Source organism: Scyliorhinus torazame, chromosome 4, assembly GCF_047496885.1.
Source record: "Scyliorhinus torazame isolate Kashiwa2021f chromosome 4, sScyTor2.1, whole genome shotgun sequence".
NCBI classification, from domain to species: Eukaryota; Metazoa; Chordata; class Chondrichthyes; order Carcharhiniformes; family Scyliorhinidae; genus Scyliorhinus; species Scyliorhinus torazame.
In genome coordinates, this window is record NC_092710.1 from 295,077,789 (window position 1) to 295,099,018 (window position 21,230).

At 50.6% G+C, this 21,230-nt stretch overlaps 1 protein-coding gene across 11 annotated transcripts in view; it reads left to right on the forward strand.

Annotated features, from left to right (window-relative positions):
* sobpa (sine oculis binding protein homolog (Drosophila) a) overlaps window positions 1–21,230 on the forward strand; it is a 624,481-nt gene that overhangs the window by 430,975 nt on the left and 172,276 nt on the right. For all 11 annotated transcript variants that reach the window (XM_072499947.1, XM_072499951.1, XM_072499948.1 and 8 more), the window contains one exon: window positions 13,535–13,686. In XM_072499947.1, the coding sequence (XP_072356048.1) occupies window positions 13,535–13,686 (152 nt within the window). The remainder of the gene's footprint in view (window positions 1–13,534; window positions 13,687–21,230) is intronic.

Below are 21,230 nucleotides of genomic sequence, written 5' to 3' on the forward strand. Positions count from 1 at the left end.
GCTCTTTCTCCCACTTGCCCTTAAGCTCCTCCACCGGAGTTTCCTCTGCCTCCGAAAGCTCCTGGTAAATATCCAATACCTTCCCCTCTTCCACCCAGGTACTGGAAACTACTCTATCCTGTATCCCCCATGGTGGCAGCAGCGGAAAGGCCGGCACCTGTTTTCTCAGGAAGTTTCGCACCTGCAAATACCTAAACCCATTCCCTGCTGGCAATTCACATTTATCCTCCAAAGCTTTCAAGCTGGGAAAGCTCCCATCTATAAATAGATCCCCCATCCTTCTAATTCCTGCTCTCTGCCATCTCCAGAATCTGCCATCTAGCCTACCCGGTACAAACCTGTGGTTGTTATAAATCGGGGTCCAAATTGATGCTCTCTCCACTCTCTCATGTCTCCTCCACTGCCCCCAGATCCTCAGAGCCGCCATTACCACCGGGCTTGTGGAGTATCGGGCCGGCGAGAACGGCAGAGGTGCCGTTACCAATGCTCCCAGACTGGTGTCTTTACATGACGCCGCCTCCATCCGCTCCCACACCGACCCCTCCCCCACTACCCACTTCCTAATCATGGCTATATTAGCCGCCCAGTAGTAATTGCAGAAATTATGCGGCGCCAACCCACCCTCCCCCCGACTGCGCTCAAGCAACACTTTCTTCACTCGCGGGGTTTTACCCGCCCACACAAAGCCCGAAATAATCTTATTCACCCGCTTGAAAAAGGCCTTAGGGATGAAGATGGGGAGACAATGAAAGACAAACAGAAATCTGGGGAGGACCGTCATTTTCACGGTCTGTACCCTCCCCGCCACTGATAGTGGGAGCATGTCCCATCTCTTAAAGTCCCCCTCCATTTGTCTACCAACCTGGATAGGTTTAACTTGTGTAGTATCTCCCATTTCCGGGCCACCTGGATTCCCAGATATCGAAAGCTCTTCCCTACCATTCTAAGCAGCAGCTCTCCCAGTCTCTTCTCCTGTCCTCTTGCCTGGATCGCAAACATCTTGCTTTTCCCCATGTCAATTTATACCCTGAAAAATTGCCAAATTCCCCAAGATTCGCATTACTTCCCCCATCCCCTCCAACAAACCTCCGAAATATACAAGAGCAGGTCAACTATGTAGCGCGAGACCCGGTGCTCCACCCACCCCCGAACCAGCCCTTTCCAGTTCCTCGAGGCTCTTAACGCCATGGCCAATGGCTCTCTGGCCAGAGCAAACCGTAACAGGGAGATGGGACATCCATGCCTCGTCCCTCGGTGTAGTTCAAAATACCCCGACCTCAGCTGGTTCGTACGCACACTCGCTACTGGTGCCTGATAGAGCAACCGCTCCCAGTCAATAAAGCCCTCACCAAACCCAAACCTTCCCAGCGCCTCCCACAGGTAATTCTATTCCACCCGATCAAAAGCCCTCTCCGCATCCATCGCTACCACCACCTCCACCTCCTCTCCTTCTGAGGGCATCATAATAACATGTAGAAGCCTTCGAACATTGGCCTTGAGTTGCCTGCCCTTAACAAATCCTGTCTGGTCTTCCCCTATCACCCCCGCTACACAATCCTCTAACCTTGTGGCCAGTATCTTAGCCAGCAATTTGGCATCCACATTCAGTAGGGAAATCGGCCTGGATGACCCGCATTGCTCCGTATCCTTCTCCCATTTCAAGATCATTGAAATCGAGGCCTGCGACATTGTTTGGGGTCGGACTCCCTTCTCTCTTGCTTCGTTAAATATCCTCACCAGCAGTGGGCTCAATATCTCTGAAAACGTCTTATAGAATTCCACCGGGTAGCCATCAGGCCCCCGGGCCTTGCCCGACTGCATGCCCTCCTTGATTATTTCCTCAATCTCAATTGGGGCTCCCAGCCCCTCCACCAGGTCCTCCTCCACCCTCGGGAACCTCAACTGATCCAGAAATTGCCTCATCTCCTCCACCCCAGCCAGAGGTTCCGACTCATATAATTTACTATAAAAGTCCTTAAACACCTCGTTCACCCCCGCTGGGTCCAGGACAGTATTATCGTCTCTACTCTGAAGTTTATCTATCTCCCTGGCCGCCTTTCTTTTCCTGAGCTGGTGCGCCAACATTCTGCTTGCCTTTTCTCCATACTCCTAGATCGCCTCCCTTGCCTTCCTCAACTGTTCCGCTGCTTTCCCTGTGGTCAACAGCCCAAACTCCACCTGTAACCTCCGTCGCTCCCTCAGTAGCCCCGCGGGGCCTCCGAATATCTCCTGTCCACCTGGAGTATCTCCTCCACTAATCTATCCCTCTCAGCCCGTTCCACCTTTTCTCTGTGGGCCCGTATCGAGATTAATTCCCCTCTGACCACTGCCTTCAAAGCTTCCCAGACCGTCGCTGCAGAGACCTCCCCCGTATCATTTGTTTCCAGGCAGTTCTGGATGGACTTGTTAACCAGCCCACTGACCGCCTCGTCCGCTAGCAACCCCACATCCAGTCTCCACAGCGGGCGTTGCCCCCTCTCCACACTAACCCGTAGATCCACCCAATGCGGGGTATGATCCGACACTGCAATTGCCGAGTACTCAGTATCCACCACCTTCGGTATTAGTGCCCTGCTCAGAACAAAAAAGTCGATACGAGAGTATACCTTGTGGACATGTGAGAAAAAGGAAAACTTCTTTGTCCTCGGCCGTGCAAACCTCCATGGGTCCACTCCCCCCATCTGTTCCATAAAACCCTTCAATTCCTTTGCCGCAGCCGGCCTCCTCCCTGTCCTGGATTTTGACTGGTCCAATTCCGGATCAATGACTGTGTTGAAGTCCCCTCCCATGATCAGGTTATGTGACTCCAAGTCTGGGATCTTACCTAACACCCGCCTCATAAATTCCACGGCATCCCAATTCGGAGCATATATGTTCACGAGTACCACTCGCACCCCCTCCAGCTTCCCACTCACCATTATGTACCTACCCCACTTGTCTGACACGATTCTCTCTGCCTCGAATGCCACTCATTTGCTGATCAAGATCGCTACCCCCCTGATCTTTGAGTCCAGTCTTGAGTGGAACACTTGGCTAACCCACCCCTTCCTCAATCTCGTCTGGTCTGTAACCTTTAGGTGTGTCTCTTGTCGCGTTGCCATGTCCGGCTTCAGTTCCCTCAAATGCACGAACACACGAGCCCTCTTGACCGGCCCATTCATTCCTCTCGCGTTCCAGGTGATCAGCCTGGATGGGTGGCTTCCAACCCCCTCCCCCTCCCGACTAGCCATCACCCTTTTTAGGCCAGCCTCGAGCTCCCGCCCTCCGCTTCCTCGAGTCCACACTCGGGCTGTCGCCGTTCCCGACTCCCCATTTGTCCCCTAGAAACAGTTCTTCCCCTGCCAGCAAAGCAGATCCCACCCCCCCTAGCAACAACACTAAAAAACCAATCCCCCAAGTCAAGCTCCAGCTTAACACCTGTCCACCCCCCACTGCATTTCCAAGAGTCAGCTGACCCATGCTGACTTGATAGCTCCCGCCCCTGGCGCCAAGCAGTCTGTCTCCCTATTGTACTCTCCTCTCTTCCCCCCCCCATATGAATAAACATTTTAAAAGCATCACATTCCCCAGTAAACAAACAACAAAACAAAACAGTGAAGAAACAATCACTTTTGAAAAATAGTCACCCAAAAAGCAGAACTAAATTCAAAGCCCATCTCCCCCTCTAACAAGGTCCCTGCAAGACAGATCAACCTTTAACCATCCACACAGCCCATTATTTCACATAGAGCTACTTAGATTTATACAATCCAGCACCACAAATCACTGCCACAATACTTCTCCAAGGCTTGAGTGTCTTTTAATTCGCCTCCGGCTTCATTTCTTTAATAATGGCCCATACTTCGTCTGGCGTTTCAAAGTAGAAGTCCCGTTCCTCATGTGTGACCCACAGGTGGGCTGGGTACAGCATCCCTAACTTCACCCCCTTCTTAAAGAAGGTCGTTTTTGCCTGATTGAGCCCAGCTCGCCTCTTGGCCAAATTCGCTCACAGGTCCTGATAGATGCGCAACTCACAGTTCTCCCACATGCTGCTCCGTTCTTTCTTGGCCCACCGCAAAACATGTTCCTTGTCCAAGAAACGGTGAAAACGTACCATCATGGCTCTCGGCGGTTCGTTCGCTCTGGGCTTCCTCGCAAGGGCCCTGTGCGCTCTGTCCAATTCCAGGGGCTGAGGGAACGCCCCAGCCCCCATCAACTTCTCCAACATGTTCGTCACATAGGCCCTCGCATCCGATTCCTCACTGCCTTCAGGGAGGCCACAAATTCTGAGATTCTGCCTCCTGGACCTATTCTCCAGGGCCTCCAGCTTCTCCTGCATTCTTTTCTGGCGGTGGTTCATCAGCCCCACCTTGCTTTCCAGCACGGTTGTATACTCCTCGTGCTCGGACAACCTTTGTTCGACCTCCTGGATCACTCTCCCGTGGGGTTCCTGATTCTGAACCACTTGATCAATCGAAGCTTTAATCGGGTCCAGCATGTCCTCCTTCAGCAATCCTCAAAACACTTCACCAGCTGCTCCGTCGACCACTGTTCCATCTCCCCGTGGCACTTGCCCTCCGCCATGCTGTTCTGTGCTACCAGCTTTGCTTGCGTCTCCCTTATAGGACTTTGTCGTCTCACACGGCCACTTATGGTCCAATTCTCCATACACCGGAGGAGGATTTCTCCTTACTGTCTCACTTTTCACTGCTTTATCCCATAAAATCCAGGGAAAAACGGGGGGAAAGGGTCCAAAAGTCCGTTACAGGCGGGAGCTATCAAATGTGCGACCTACTCCTCCATGGCCACCACCAGGATGTCTTTCTCTTGACTGCTGTGTAAACTGCACACAATTGCTTTAACTCTCAATTGCCAGACTGTATTAAAATGACATCAGATGTTTGATTTACCTTTGAAGGCTGCTGCCTCACTTTAAATCTGATTACTACAATTGTCTCTTTAACTCCGAACACTTTGTTTACTCTTCCTTCAATTCCTGAACCATACCTTGGTCTCTGTTCACTTAACTCCAGACTTGTTGGACACTTCTCTCTTCATTTCTCTCGTTTCCTTAACTGGTTGGACTTTAGAATTCCGGCATCTGTTTTCTTAACCACTACTCAATAGTATGGCTTTTCTTCTAGCAAGTCTGAAAGTGATGTTCCCTCTTTAGCCTTCTAAAATCAACTGCATTTAGCAGAGATGAGAGAACTGCCTTCTCTCTTACTACCTATCTCCACTGCAATCAAATTAGCTGAGCTAAAACCTAAAAGCTTCTCTACTTTACAAGGCTCCTGTCGTTAAGCAACCATTGCTGGTTTATTTACTCTTCATGCAGTAGCCCTCTCTAAACACAATAGAATCACAATTGGAATTGAAACCAACCCCTACACATACAAACACGTTTGACCAGCATGACCCTACCTATAGGTTTTACCCTTGCAAGCACAAAACATTAAACTAAGCCCACTTAAAGCTATACCTTACTTCTAATGTTTACTGATACAAATATAAATTCCTTCAAACTAACAATATTTATATGCGAAAATTCTCAGTATGATTCAACCAAATTGACTTTTTAACTAGGATAATTTGTGACTCAAAAAGCAGCATTACATTCCACTGAGTGCTGAATTTGGTGCATTTGAGTGCTATAGTGAGAGTTTGGTGACTGAGGGAGTTAGGTGAGGAGGGAGTAAGGTGCTCCTTTCATTTTGTTTCCTACATTTCCGCAAAGAGTGAGAAGAGAGCCAGGAGTTTACAGAGAGTGCAGCTGACTGGGAGCAGAGTCGGAGGGCGGAGGTCCAGTTGGTCCATAGGGCAGCTATATTCTGTAAGGTAAGAGGGGATGGAGGCTGGACCAGTTGCATGCTCCTCCTGTAGGATGTGGGTGGTGAGGGATACCACCGGTGTCCCCGCTGACTATACCTATGGGAAGTGCACCCAACTCCAGCTCCTCAAAGACCGTGTTAGGGAACTGGAGCTGAAGCTGGATGAACTCAGATCATCTGGGAGGCAGAGGGGGTGATAGAGAAGAATTACAGGGAGGTAACCACACCCAAGGTACAGGACAAGAATAGCTGGGTTACAGTCAGGGGGAAAAAAACAAACAGGCAGACAGTGCAGGGATCCCTCGTGGCCGTTCCCCTTCAAAACAAGTATACCGTTTTGGATGCTGTTGGGGGGGGATGACCTACCGGGGGAAGGCCCTAGCGGCCAGGTCTCTGGCACTGAGTCTGGCTCTGGGGCTCAGAAGGGAAGGGGGGGAGAATAGAAAAGCAATAGTAGTAGGAGATTCAATGGTTAGGGGAATAGATAGGAGATTCTGTGGTCGCGAGCGAGACTCCCGGAAGGTATGTTGCCTCCCGGGTGCCAGGGCCAGGGATGTCTCGGATCATGTCTTCAGGATCCTTAAGGGGGAGGGGGAGCAGCCAGAAGTCGTGGTGCACATTGGTACCAACGATATAGGTAGGAAAAGGGGTGTGGAGGTAATAAACGAGTTTAGGGAGTTAGGCTGGAAGTTAAAAGCCAGGACAGACAGAGTTGTCATCTCTGGTTTGTTGCCGGTGCCACGTGATAGCGAGGCTAGGAATAGGGAGAGAGTGCAGCTGAGCACGTGGCTGCAGGAATGGTGTAGGAGGGAGGGCTTCAGGTATTTGGATAATTGGAGCGCATTCTGGGGAAGGTGGGACCTGTACAAGCAGGACGGGTTGCATCTGAACCAGATGGGCACCAATATCCTGGGAGGGAGGTTTTCTAGTACTCTTTGGGAGGGTTTAAGCTAATTTGGCAGGGGAATGGGAACCGGATTTGTAGTCCAGCAACTAAGGTAGCCGATATTCAGGACACCAAAGCGTGTAGTGAGGCAGTGGGGAAGGGAACACTGACAAAGGAGAGTACTTGCAGGCATGGAAATGGGTTGAAGTGTGTATACCTCAACGCAAGAAGCATCAGGAATAAGGTGGGTGAACTTCAGGCATGGATCGGTACTTGGGGCTACGATGTGATGGCCATCACGGAAACTTGGATAGAAGAGGGGCAGAAATGGTTGTTGGAGGTCCCTGGTTATCGATGAAATGAAAATCGCTTATTGTCACAAGTCGGCTTCAAATGAAGTTACTGTGAAAAGCCCCTAGTCGCCACATTCCGGCGCCTGTTCGGGGAGGCTGTTACGGGAATCGAACCGTGCTGTTGGCCTGCCTTGGTCTGCTTTCAAAGCCAGCGATTTAGCCCTGTGCTAAACAGCCCCTCCTGTGCTAAACAGCCCCTGTTTCAATAAGATTAGGGAGGGTGGTAAAAGAGGTGGGGGGGGGGGTGGGGGTGGCATTGTTAATTAGAGATAGTATAACAGCTGTAGAAAGGCAGTTCGAGGAGTGTCTGCCTACTGAGGTAGTATGGGTTGAAGTCAGAAATAGGAAAGGAGCAGTCACCTTGTTAGGAGTTTTCTATAGCCCCCCAGTAGTAGCAGAGATGTGGAGGAACAAATTGGGAAACAGATTTTGGAAAGGTGCAGAAGTCACAGGGTAGTAGTCATGGGTGACTTTAACTTCCCAAATATTGAGTGGAAACTCTTTCGATCAAATAGTTTGGATGGGGTGGTGTTTGTGCAGTGTGTCCAGGAAGCTTTTCTAACACAGTATGTAGATTGTCCGACCAGAGGAGAGGCAATATTAGATTTGGTACTTGGTAATGAACCAGGGCAAGTGATAGATTTGTTAGTGGGGGAACATTTTGGAGATAGTGACCACAATTCTGTGACTTTCACTTTAGTAATGGAGAGGGATAGGTGCGTGCAACAGGGCAAGGTTTACAATTGGGGGAAGCGTAAATACGATGTTGTCAGACAAGAATTGAAGTGCATAAGTTGGGAACATAGGCTGTCAGGGAAGGACACAAGTGAAATGTGGACTTCCGGTTGCGGCCATGCCTGAACAGGTCGCACGTTGGGCAGCTCCCGCCGGGAATGGACTTTAGGGCTCTCTAGAGGGGCCCCAACGGCACTTGTTCGACGGTTTCCAGTGTGGGAAGGTGACAGCAAGGTCCCCCCGACAGTATATGGATTGGACCAGGATGGAGCGGTGAAAAAAGGGATCTTGGAGCAGCGAAAAGTGAGAGGGAGAAAAAGCAAGATGGCGGCGGGTGGAGACCAAGCAGCATGGGCGCAGTGGTCGCAGGAGCAGCAGGAGTTTCTTAAACGCTGCTTTGAGGAGCTGAAGACAGAAATTCTGGCGCCAATGAAGGCGACGATTGAGAAGCTACTGGAGACCAAGAGGGCCCAGGGGGTGGCGATCAGGGAGGTGCGGCAGAAAGCCTCGGAGAACGAGGATGAGATCTTAGGCCTGGTGGTGAAGGTGGAGGCGCACGAGGCGCTGCACAAGAGGTGGGCGGAAAGATTTGAGGACGTGGAGAATAGGTCGAGGAGGAAGAATCTTCGGATTCTGGGTCTCCCTGAAGTTGAGGGTCCCAATACCGGGGCATATGTGAGCACGATGCTCAATTCGCTGATGGGCGCCGGCGCCTTCCCGAGCCCCCTGGAGCTAGATGGGGCTCATCGGATCCTGGCAAGAAGACCCAAGGCCAACGAGCCGCCAAGGGCTGCAGTGGTGAGGTTTCACCGCTTTATGGACAGAGAGTGTGTCCTGAGATGGGCCAAGAAGGAGCGGAGCAGCAGGTGGGAGAACACGGAGATCCGAATCTACCAGGACTGGAGTGTAGAGGTGGCCAAGAAGAGAGCTGGCTTTAATCGGGCCAAGGCGGTGCTCCATCGGAAGGGGGTGAAGTTCGGTATGCTGCAGCCAGCGCGATTGTGGGTCACATTCCAAGATCGGCACCACTATTTCGAAACGCCTGAGGAGGCTTTGAGCTTCATACAGACTGAAAAGTTGGACTCAAATTGAGGGTCTGTGGTTGTGGGGGGATGTCTGCTGTATATATGGTTTTAACTACGTGTAGGGAATGTTCCCTTGGTTGGGTGCTGGATGGGGATGAATGAAGGGATTTGATGGGGAGAGTGTGGGCGCTGGTGTTAGAGGGAGGGGAGGCCCGGGGATGGGGGAATTGAGATAAGGCCGCAAAAGGAGCTGCGCCAGAGGGGACGGGGCCGGCTCAGGAAAGCACGGGCTTTTTCCCGCGCTAGGGAAGGACGGCGGTGGGGGTCGGAGTAGCGCACACTGACTGCTGGGGAGGAGGGGGAGGGGGGATTCCCACACTGGGGGGGTCGTTGGGAAGACGGGAGAGGCCGGGGTCAGCAGGAGTCAGCTGACTTACGGGAATGTTATGGGGGAGCAAAAGAGCTAGATATGGATCTAGCGGGGGGGTGGGGGGGGGAGGGGGGTATAGTGTTGCTGCTGCATTGGCCAATCGGGAACTGGAAATAGGAGAGGTGGTCGGGGCGGGGGTCCGCTGTCTGGGGGACTGGAGGGTGCGGGTGGCGCGGGCACGTGACTGGCCTAGAAAAGGAGATAGCTAGTCGGCGGGGGGGGGGAATGAGAAGCCCCCCAATCCGGCTGATAACTTGGAATGTGAGGGGCCTGAATGGGCCAGTTAAGAGGGCCCGAGTGTTCGCACACTTAAAGGGACTGAAGGCAGACGTGGTCATGCTTCAGGAGACACATTTGAAGGTGGCAGACCAGGTCAGGTTGAGAAAGGGATGGGTAGGACAGGTATTCCATTTGGGGATGGATGCGAAGAACAGAGGGGTTGCAATACTGGTGGGGAAGCGGGTGTCGTTTGAGGCCAAGAATATTGTAGTGGACAATGGAGGTTGATACGTGATGGTGAGCGGTAGGTTGCAGGGGGTGTGGGTGGTACTGGTAAACGTATACGCCCCGAACTGGGATGATGCCGGATTTATGAAGCGCATGCTGGGTCGGATTCCGGACCTGGAGGCAGGAAGCTTGATAATGGGGGGGGGGGGATTTCAATACGGTGCTGGATCCAGCATTAAATCGCTCCAGATCCAAGACGGGGAAGAGGCCGGCTGCGGCCAAGGTGCTTAGGGGGTTTATGGACCAGATGGGGGGAGTGGATCCATGGAGGTTTGCTAGGCACCTGGCCAGGGAATTCTCATTCTTTTCCCATGTACATAGAGCATATTCCCGGATAGATTTTTTTGTTTTGAGTAGGGCGCTAATCCCGAAAGTGGAAGGAACGGAGTATTCGGCCATAGCCGTCTCAGACCACGCCCTGCACTGGGTGGAGCTGGAGTTAGGAGAGGAGAGGGACCAGCGCCCGCTGTGGCATCTTGATGTGGGATTACTGGCGGATGAGGGGGTGTGCGGGAAGGTGCGGGGGTGCATTGAGAGATACTTGGAGGCCAATGACAACGGAGAGGTGCAGGTGGGGGTAGTCTGGGAGGCGTTGAAGGCAGTGGTCAGGGGAGAGTTAATCTCCATTAGGGCCCACAGGGAGAAGAGAGAGGGCAGGGAGAGGGAGAGGTTGGTGGGGGAGATCTTAAGGGTGGACAGGAGATATGCAGAGGCCCCCGAGGAGGGACTACTTAGGGAGCGGCGAAGCCTCCAGACGGAGTTTGACCTGTTGACCACAGGAAAAGCAGAGGCACAGCGGAGGAAAGCGCAGGGGGCGACGTACGAGTATGGGGAGAAGGCGAGCCAGATGCTGGCACACCAGCTCCGTAAGAGGGTGGCAAGCGAGGGAGATAGGTGGAGTTAAGGATAGCAGGGGGAATACGGTGCGGAGTGCGGTGAGGGTAAATGAGGTATTTAAGGACTTCTATGAGGAGCTATACAGATCTGAGCCCCCAGCGGGGGAAGAGGGGATGTGACGATTTTTGGATCAATTGAGGTTCCCGAGGGTGGAGGAGCAGGAGGTGGCTGGTTTAGGGGCGCCAATTGGGTTGGAGGAGCTGGTTAAAGGATTGGGGAACATGCAGGCGGGGACGGCCCCGGGGCCAGATGGGTTCCCGGTCGAGTTTTATAGGAAATATGTGGACCTGCTAGGCCCGTTGTTAGTGAGGACTTTGAATGAGGCAAGGGAGAGGGGGACCCTGCCCCCGACAATGTCCGGGGCGCTGATCTCGCTGATTCTGAAGCGGGAGAAGGACCCACTGCAATGTCGTGCCCCTGTTCAAAAAAGGGACTAGGGATAACCCTGGGAATTACAGGCCAGTTAGTCTTACTTCGGTGGTAGGCAAAGTAATGGAAAGGGTACTGAAGGATAGGATTTCTGAGCATCTGGAAAGACACTGCTTGATTAGGGATAGTCAGCACGGATTTGTGAGGGGTAGGTCTTGCCTTACAAGTCTTATTAAATTCTTTGAGGAGGTGACCATGCATGTGGATGAAGGTAAAGCAGTGGATGTAGTGTACATGGATTTTAGTAAGGCATTTGATAAGGTTCCCCATGGTAGGCTTCCGCAGAAAGTAAGGAGGCACAGGATAGTGGGAAATTTGGCCAGTTGGATAATGAACTGGCTAACCGATAGAAGTCAAGAGAGTGGTGGTGGATGGCAAATATTCAGCTTGGATCCCAGTTACCAGTTACGTACCGCAGGGATCAGTTCTGGGTCCTCTGCTGCTTGTGATTTTCATTAATGACTTGGGTGAGGGAGTTGAAGGGTGGGTCAGTAAATTTGCAGACGATACGAAGATTGGGGGAGTTGTGGATAGTGAGGAGGGCTGTTGTCGGCTGCAAAGAGACATAGATAGGATGCAGAGCTGGGCTGAGAAGTGGCAGATGGAGTTTAACCCTGAAAAGTGTGAGGTTGTCCATTTTGGAAGGACAAATATGAATGCGGAATACAGGGTTAACAGTAGAGTTCTTGGCAATGTGGAGGAGCAGAGAGATCTTGGAGTCTATGTTCATACACCTTTGAAAGTTGCCACTCAAGTGGATAGAGCTGTGAAGAAGGCCTATGGTGTGCTAGTGTTCATTAACAGAGGGATTGAATTTAAGAGCCGTGAGGAGATGATGCAGCTGTACAAAACTTTGGTAAGGCCACATTTGGAGTACTGTGTACAGTTCTGGTCGCCTCATTTTAGGAAGGATGTGGAAGCTTTGGAAAAGGTGCAAAGGAAATTTACCAACATATTACCTGGAATGGAGAGTAGGTCTTACGAGGAAAGGTTGAGGGTGCTAGGCCTTTTCTCATTAGAACGGAGAAGGATGAGGAGCGACTTGATCGAGGTTTATAAGATGATCAGGGGAATAGATAGAGTAGACAGTCAGAGACTTTTTCCCCGGGTGAAACAAACCGTTACAAGGGGACATAAATTTAAGGTGAATGGTGGAAGATATAGGGGGGATGTCAGAGGTAGATTCTTTACCCAGAGAGTAGTGGGGGCATGGAATGCACTGCCTGTGGAAGTAGTTGAGTCGGAAACATTAGCGACCTTCAAGCAGCTATTGGATAGGTACATGGATTACGATAAAATGATATAGTGTAGATTTATTTGTTCTTGAGGGCAGCACGGTGGCATTGTGGATAGCACAATTGCTTCTCGGCTCCGGGGTTCAATTCCGGCTTGGGTCGCTGTCTGTGCGGAGTCTGCACATCCTCCCCATATGTGCGTGGGTTTCCTTCGGGTGCTCCGGTTTCCTCCCACAGTCCAATGATGTGCAGGTTGGGTGGATTGGCCATGATAAATTGCCCTTAGTGTCCAAAATTGCCCTTAGTGTTGGGTGGAGGTGTTGACCTTGGGTGCTCTTTCCAAGAGCCGGTGCACTCAGTGGGCCGAATGGCCTCCTTCTGCACTGTAAATTCAGTGATCTATGATTAATCTAGGACAAAGGTTCGGCACAACATCGTGGGCCGAAGGGCCTGTTCTGTGCTGTATTTTTCTATGTTCTATGTTCTATGTAGATATTATACAGGAATTATGCAGTCATTCATTTTCTCTACACGGTGCATTTAACAAGTTTATGAACAGCCAATGAAATGAAGCTTCAGTGATCCAAGATGAATTTTATAAATATTTATTGAGTGGGATATATTTCAAAATGTTGCTTCTTGTCCTCACTGGAATGTGGTTAACATTGTGTTAGAGCCAAGCAGCTCAGCTCCTCTTTAAAATACAGAATAATTCAGCTCTAAAAGTTGAATAGGAGCTCATTGCCGACATCAAAATTGCTTTTTAAGAAGCATATACACTGTAACCTCGCCAGTCCGGAATGCCTGGTGTTGAGGCACTTTGGATTTTGGAACTTTCTGGATGATAGAATGATGTTAAAACCACATAACCACAAGTACACGATCCAGAAAATGCTGCAGTTATAAATAATGACTTGAAGCATATAACAAGGATAAAACATTATTAAGCGGTAATACTTATCCGAAAGCCGTACCTTCCATGCTCATGCTCCCACAATATTGTACTAAAATGATGCCATGCGTTGCTTAGGTTTGCTCAAAATATATTGTATAGCTGATGTTTCCAAAACAAAAAAGCTTTCCAGACTGGAGAGCTTGCAGAGTATGTGTCATGATTCAGAATGGTTGCAGCGGGCTTCTATAGGAATAGTCAATTCCACTGGGCTAGTCAGTCCATACTGATGATGCTTTTGCTCATGATGTTTTGTGTGTTTTTTTGTGTTTCAGATGATGAAATGATAAATGTGCAGATAGTTTGTGCTTGGTGCCAGAAGCTGGGAATTAAGCGTTACTCCCTCAGCATGGGAAGTGAGGTGAAAAGTTTCTGCAGTGAAAAGTGCTTTGCAGCTTGCAGACGGGCTTATTTCAAGCGTAACAAGGTAAGGGGCCATACATTTGAGCAGAGAGATAATAGCAACAATTGACATTCACGTCACACAATTCTCAGATAACCCATTTGCTCATCAATCCAAATCATTTTTTAATAAGAGGAATGCAAAATGTATCCATCATGACCATAATCAACCCTTTGAGGACTGCAACAGGTATTTCTGCACTAGATTTTAAAATTTTATGTATTTTGATTTCCACGTTTTCTGCTATTTCTTGTCTGCCCTCCCGTTTCACTGATGGGGCTTGCTTACCACCAAGCTTGAAGGGTTTGAATGGTGCGAGCTGGTTTAGAAAGGCTAAGTTGGAGAGTGTGGACTGTTACCCATTCTCTCCATTCACCAGCTCCTTGCTCCTCCTATCTGGTAAAGCTTGGCTTGAGAATAGGAGAAGTGTTGCCTGGCAATGGGGATAGTGAGCCCTCGGCTTTCAGTGTCATTGCCTCCCACTTGGCAGGCAAGCATCATAGCTGAGCTTGCAAGCTGTCCAGTGTTTCACTATGGGTGAATGTGTGCTGTGTATTAAGGAGTGTTTTATGGCTCTGTACATAGCTGAAATTTTGCTTAATTCAGAATTGGAATTTGACAATCATGCTTGTAGACATTTGTATTAACGACATTTGTGAGATTGAGGAGGGGACGAATAAGGATACTCATTGCTCAAAGGAGTTGTTTAAAAAAAAAAAAAAATTTTATTAAAGTTTTCACAAAATATCAACAGCAAAATGTAAAAGGAACCCAATAGAATTAAATACAAAACAAAACAGAACAACCCCCTCCCCCCTATACATAAATAATATATTAACACCCGCCGAAACACATAGCAAATATATACACCCCCTCAGATCCCCCAGTATAGACAAACAAAAATAAATTAGAACCCCCCCCCACCCTCACCGGGTTGCTGCTGCTGCTGACCATTGTCTACCGTTCTGCCAGGAAGTCCAAGAACGGTTGCCACCACCTGAAGAACCCTTGCACCGATCCCCTTAAGGCAAATTTCACCCTCTCCAATTTAATAAACCCCGCCATAGCGTTGATCCAGGATTCCACGCTTGGGGGCCTCGCATCCTTCTACTGAAGAAGAATCCTTCGCCGGGCTACCAGGGACGCAAAGGCCAGAATTCAAGCCTCTTTCACCTCCTGCACACCCGGCTCCTCTGCAACCCCAAATATTGCGAGCCTCCAACCCGGTTTGACCCTGGATCCTACCACCCTCGACACCGTCCTCACTACGCCCTTCCAAAATTCCTCCAGCGCTGGGCATGCCCAGAACATATGGGTGTGGTTTGCTGGGCTCCCTGAGCACCTAACACACCTGGCCTCACCCCCAAAAATCCGGCTCATCCTTGTCCCGGTCATGTGTGCCCTGTGCAGCACCTTAAACTGTATGAGGCTGAGCCTCGCGCACGAAGAGGAAGAGTTCACCCTCCCTAGGGCATCTGCCCACGTCCCCTCCTCGATCTCCTCCCCCAACTCCTCCTCCCATTTACCTTTCAGCACCTCCATCGAGGCCTCCTCCTCCTCCTGCATCATCTGGTATGTTGCCGAGATCGTCCCCTCTCCAACCCACGCCCCTGAGAGCACCCTGTCCTGTACCATGCGTGGCGGCAGCAGCGGGAATTCCACCACTTGCCGCCTGGCAAACGCCCTTACCTGTAGATACCTAAAGGTGTTCCCCGGGGGGAGTCCATACTTCTCCTCCAGCTCACCCAGGCTCGCGAACTTCCCAACCTTCTTATCCCTACCCTGTGCCACCCCGAAAACCCTCCATCTATTATCCCTGGGACAAACCGGTGGTTCCCCAGTATCGGGCTCCACACCGAGGCCCCCACTTCCCCCCTGTGCCGCCTCCATTGCCCCCAAATTGTGAGGGCAGCCGCCACCACCGGGCTCGTGTTATACCTCATTGGAGGGAGCGGCAGCGGCGCCATTGCCAGTGCCTCCAGACTCGTACCTCACAAGATGCCGTCTCTAGCCTCTTCCATGCAGCCCCCTCCCCCTCCATCACCCACTTGCGCACCATCGCCGCATTGGCGGCCCAGTAGTACCCACAGAGGTTGGGCAGCGCCAGCCCCCCCCAATCCCTACTCCGCTCCAGGAACACCCTTCTCACCCTCGGAGTCCCTCGCGCCCACACAAACCCCGTCATGCTCTTGTTGACCCGCCTAAAGAAGGCCTTCGGGATAAACATGGGGAGGCACTGGAACAGGAACGAAAGCCGTCATCTTGACTGGCTGCACGGTAGCCTTGTGGATAGCACAATTGCTTCACAGCTCCAGGGTCCCAGGTTCGATTCCAGCTTGGGTCACTGTCTGTGCGGAGTCTGCACATCCTCCCCGTGTGTGCGTGGGTTTCCTCCGGGTGCTCCGGTTTCCTCCCACAGTCCAAAGATGTGCAGGTTAGGTGGATTGGCCATGATAAATTGCCCTTAGTGTCCAAAATTGCCCTTAGTGTTGGGTGGGGTTACTGGGTTATGGGGATAGGGTGGCGGTGTTGACCTTGGGTAGGGTGCTCTTTCCAAGAGCCGGTGCAGACTCGATGGGCCGAATGGCCTCCTTCTGCACTGTAAATTCTATGATTCTAACCCGACAGGGACAGCTGCAACGTGTCCACCTCTTAAACTCCTCCTCCATTTGCTCCACCAGCCTCGTGAAATTAGGTCTATGCAGGGCCCCCAGCTCCAGGCCACCTGGATCCCCAAATACCTGAAGCTCCTCTCCACCCTTTTTAGTGGGAGCTCGCCAATCCCCCTCTCCTAGTCCCCTGGGTGAACCACAAACAACTCGCTCTTCCCCATGTTGAACTTGAACCCTGAGAAATCCCCGAAATCCCTGAGGATCCTCATTACCTCTGGCATTCCCTCCACCGGGTCCGCCACATATAGCAGCATGTCGTCCGCATAGAGCGACACCCTATGCTCCTCCCCACCCCGCACCAGCTCCCTCCAGTTCCTCGACTCCCTCAGTGCCATAGCCAGGGGTTCAATCGCCAGCGCGAAGAGCAGGGGGGACAAGGGACACCCCTGCCTCGTCCCTCGATGCAACCGAAAGTACTCAGACCTCCTCTTGTTCGTGGCCACACTCGCCATCGGGACCTCGTACAACAGCCTAAACCACCTGACGAACCTCTCCCCAAACACAAACCTCTTCAGCACCTCCCACAAGTACCCCCACTCTACCCTATCAAAGGCCTTCTCAGCGTCCATCGCCGCCACTATCTCCGCCTCCCCTTCCCTCGCTGGCATCATAATAACGTTCAGGAGCCTCGGCACATTCGCGTTCTACTGCCTCCCCTTCACGAACCCCGTCTGGTCTTCGCGGATGACCTGCGGCACAGAATCCTCAATTCTCGTGGCTAAGACCTTCGCCAGCACCTTGGCAGCTACATTTAACAATGAAATCGGCCTATAAGACCCACACTGCAGGGGATCTGTGTCCCACTTCAGGATCAAGGAGATCAGTGCCCGGGACATCGTCGGGGGCAACGCCTCCCCCTCCCTTGCCCCATTGAATGTTCTAACCAGCAACGGGCCCAACAGGTCCACATATGTTTTGTAAAATGCGACCGGGAAACCGTCCGGCCCCGGTACCTTCCCAATCCAATCGGGGCCCCTAATCCCGCCACCAGTCCCTCCTCCACCTTCGGGAACTTCAGTTGGTCCAGAAAGCGGCCCATCCCTCCCTCCTCCAGTGGGGGCTCGGACCGATACAGTTCCTCATAAAAGTCCCTGAAGACGCCATTGATGCCAACCCCACTCCGCACCACACTCCCCCCCCCCCATCCTTAATTCCCCCAATTTCCCTAGCTGCATCCCGCTTCCGAAGCTGATGCGCCAGCATCCGACTTGCCTTTTCCCCATATTCATAAATTGCCCCTGGGCCTTTCTACACTGCGCCTCCGCCATCCTGGTGGTCAACAGGTTGCATTCGGCCTGAAGGCTACGCCTCTCCCTCAACAGTCCCTCCTCAGGCACCTCCGCATACCTCCTGTCTACCCTCACCATCTCCCCCACCAGCCTCTCCCTCTCCCTCTGCTCTCTCCTCTCCTTGTGGGCCCTAATGGAGATCAGCTCTCCCCTAACCACCGCCTTCCAGACCATCCCCACTCGGACCTCCCCGTTATCGTTGGCCTCCAGGTATCTCTCTGTGCTTCTTCGGACCCGCTCGCTCACCTCCTCGTCCACCAACAGCCCCACCTCCAAGCGCCACAATGGGCGCTGGTCCCTCTCCTCCCCCAGCTCTAGGTCTACCCAATGCGGGGCGTGATCCGAAATGTCTATCGCCGAGTACTCGGTATCCTCTACTCTCGTAATCAGCGCCCTACTCATAATAAAAAAGTCGATCCGGGAATAAGCCTTATGAACATGCGAGAAGAATGAAAATTCCCTAGCCACCGGCCTTGCAAATCTCCAAGGGTCCACCCCTCCCATCTGGTCCATAAACCCCCTCCCCCCCCCCCCCATTATCAGGACCCCCACTTCCAAGTCCGGGATCCGACACAGCACGCGCCGCATAAAACCCGCATCGTCCCAGTTCGGGGCATACACGTTGACCAGCACCACCATTTCCCTTTGCAGCTTACCACTTACCCTTACATACCTGCTGCCATTGTCTGACACAATGCTTGACGCCTCGAACGACACTCTCATTCCCACCAAGATCGCCACCCCCTGATTTTTGGCATCTAGCCCCGAGTGAAACACCTGGCCTACCCACCCCTTCCTCAATCTTACCTGGCCTGCCACCTTCAGGTGTGTCTCCTGGAGCATGACCACATCCGCCTTCAGCCCCTTCAGGCGTGCGAACACCCGGGCCCGCTTAACTGGCCCGTTCAGCCCCCTTACGTTCCAGGTTATCAGCCGGATCAGGGGGCTACCCGCCCCCCCTCCCCCGCCGACTAGCCATAACCCCCTCCTCGGCCAGCCACGCGCCCCACGCCCGGCCCGTTCCCACGGCGGCAGACCCCCGTCCCAACCCCCTCTACTCGCTCCAGCTCCCCCTTGACCATACCAGCAGCAACCCGGTTTCCCCCCACCCCCACTCCCTCACCCCCCCCCCCCCCCCAGCTAGGACCCCTCCTAGCTGCATTGCTCCCCCATTGCACTCCCGCAAGTCAGCTGACTCCTGCTGATCCCGGCCGCTCCCGCCTCTCCTTCGACTCCTCCCATTGTGGAACTGCTCAAAGGAGTTAAATGTGAATTCATCAATTCACACTTCAGAGTCTGATAAGCACCAGAGCATCAATCTTCTGTTCATTATTATCTGTCCAAACTAGTATCTGTTCAAACTACCCTGCTCAATGAGCTGCTCGTTTCAAGCAATGGAACTATCTTTCATGGTTCTAGAAAAGTCTGCAAGGAAATATTGGCGTTATCTTTGTAAGAAATTCATTGTAGGAAAGAGGGAGAAAAAGCAGTTAATTTTACAAGGTGGATGTAGAGTGAAGACAATGCAATAAGGAGGTTATTGATTCCAATTTTTAATTCTGCTCATGAGGATTTCCTGAAAGCAATAATTGTGCAGCAACCTCATAGTAAATGTGACATTCATGCAATCCCACAAAAACATAGAAATGGTAATAGTTATGAATGCATTCGAAACTCTCGCAAGTTAATTCTGATTTCACCACTTCCTCGCCATTGTTGGGGTAAAACAGGTTAAGTTATCTTCAACGAGTCTCTGTTTGGTACAGTAACCAAATTGGCAGAATCCAGTACTGCAGAAATAATACTGAACTCGATCAAGATTTTGCTTTTAATCAGATTGCTGTGACAGTCAACCGTTAAACTTTATGTGGCAACTGTTGATTTGGGTAGAAATTGCAGCTTCAAGGTTTATTGTGGATGTCGACTATGGGAAAGTGTCCTGATGCTGGGTCTGTCAACAGGAAAAGAGGAGGGATTTCTGTTTCTCACTTAGTGAACAGTCTGCTGATCTGCCAGTACCTTGCGAAAAAGATGTTTGTCTTGATTTACAGTAGTGCTATAACAGTGGTTCTTTGCTCTCTGATATATCTGTCAGCAGCTGTGGTGGAAGTGTGAATCCTTTGTTCTGGGGTTTTGTGATGGTTCACTGCTGAATTGGAATATATAATCTGCTATTTACTTTTAAAATGATGACACAGCTTTGTCATGTACATGTTTTCTTTCTTCAATGCATGCACCCTGTATCTTGCTATTTTCATTGTTTGTAAATAGTTTCAAAGAATGTGGAAGCTGTCATTGTAAAAAGAGTGAGGCGGCCTGTAGTATTTTTGGCTTCAGGGAATTCTTCTTGTGATCCGATACCGTTGCTGAATGGGAGTGAAGTAGAGTGCAGTGCTTCTTAAGAGTGACACGGCTGGCACACATCTGCTTTTTTTTTTCTCATTCGTGTTTCACAGCACTTAACACCACCTGACTGAAAACAATCACTTTAAGAAGACTACATTGCGGAAAATATGTTTATTTCTCATTTGCAAAATCAAGTCATTCTGCATTTATTGGACGAGGTCATTCCAAAATGATTTAGCGTACAATATTCCACCTGACTTAGAGGTAAATTAGGATGGAGCGCCTCCTAACAATGAAATGACTCCAGTAGCTTGTGAAAATTAAATTTGACAACACTTAACTTGACTGAGTTCAAATGAGCCACCCAGTTCTGTTTCAGCTGAATTTTTAAGATTCCAATTTGTAGTCCTCTTTCATTTTTTAAATGTTGATTATGTACTTTTAGAGGTTACTTGCCACCGTAGGCACTGGGAAAGATCTGGCACATCGTTGCTCTCCGACACTGCAAAGTTCTTGTCTGATTCTTAGATTTTCGAACTGAGTGATATATTCACATACTAACAGAGGAGCCAATGTCTTTGAGCAGGGCGCGCTGCGTGGGCTGCTGTTCGTTTACATAGCACTTTTTTTTCCAAATAACATGCATGGCAGTGTTTCTGCTTTTCCTGCACTGTGCTGTAAACACTACCATTAATTTGACATGTTGTGAGCTTCCATAGGACTGATTGAGTCACAGGGCTACGGTGAAAGCTTCCTGTGCCATATCATTCTATTGTACTATGTGTTGAGGCATTAAGTCCCTAGTAGAGGTCAGGTCAGAAATGTCATTTTAGTCTCTTCTGTGTTTTTTTTTCTCTTTAATTTACATTGATATCAACAACCAATTAGAATCAAAATATTGGAACATCAGTCTATTTTCTACAAGTATTTTGAAATTCAATAAAATGTAGCGTGTAAACCTCGGCATATAAATTTAAACAGTGGATCAGCATAAAACGCATGGGTTCTTTTAGTACATTGGATGTTATAGCAGCAATAATACCGCCAGACACATCAGTTAGTGTGGAAGAGGACTGGAATTTGCTTGAAAGGGAGGAAATGCTGAAGGATGTGGGGAAATAGCAGAAAAGTGCGATTATACAGGACTATTTGACAGGGTCAAATAGTCTTCTCTAATTTTTTGCTGCATTGCAATCTCTCATTCAATGTTCGCTTAGAACTCTTCATCTCCCCACCCCTTCATGCAGCTACAAGTAAAACA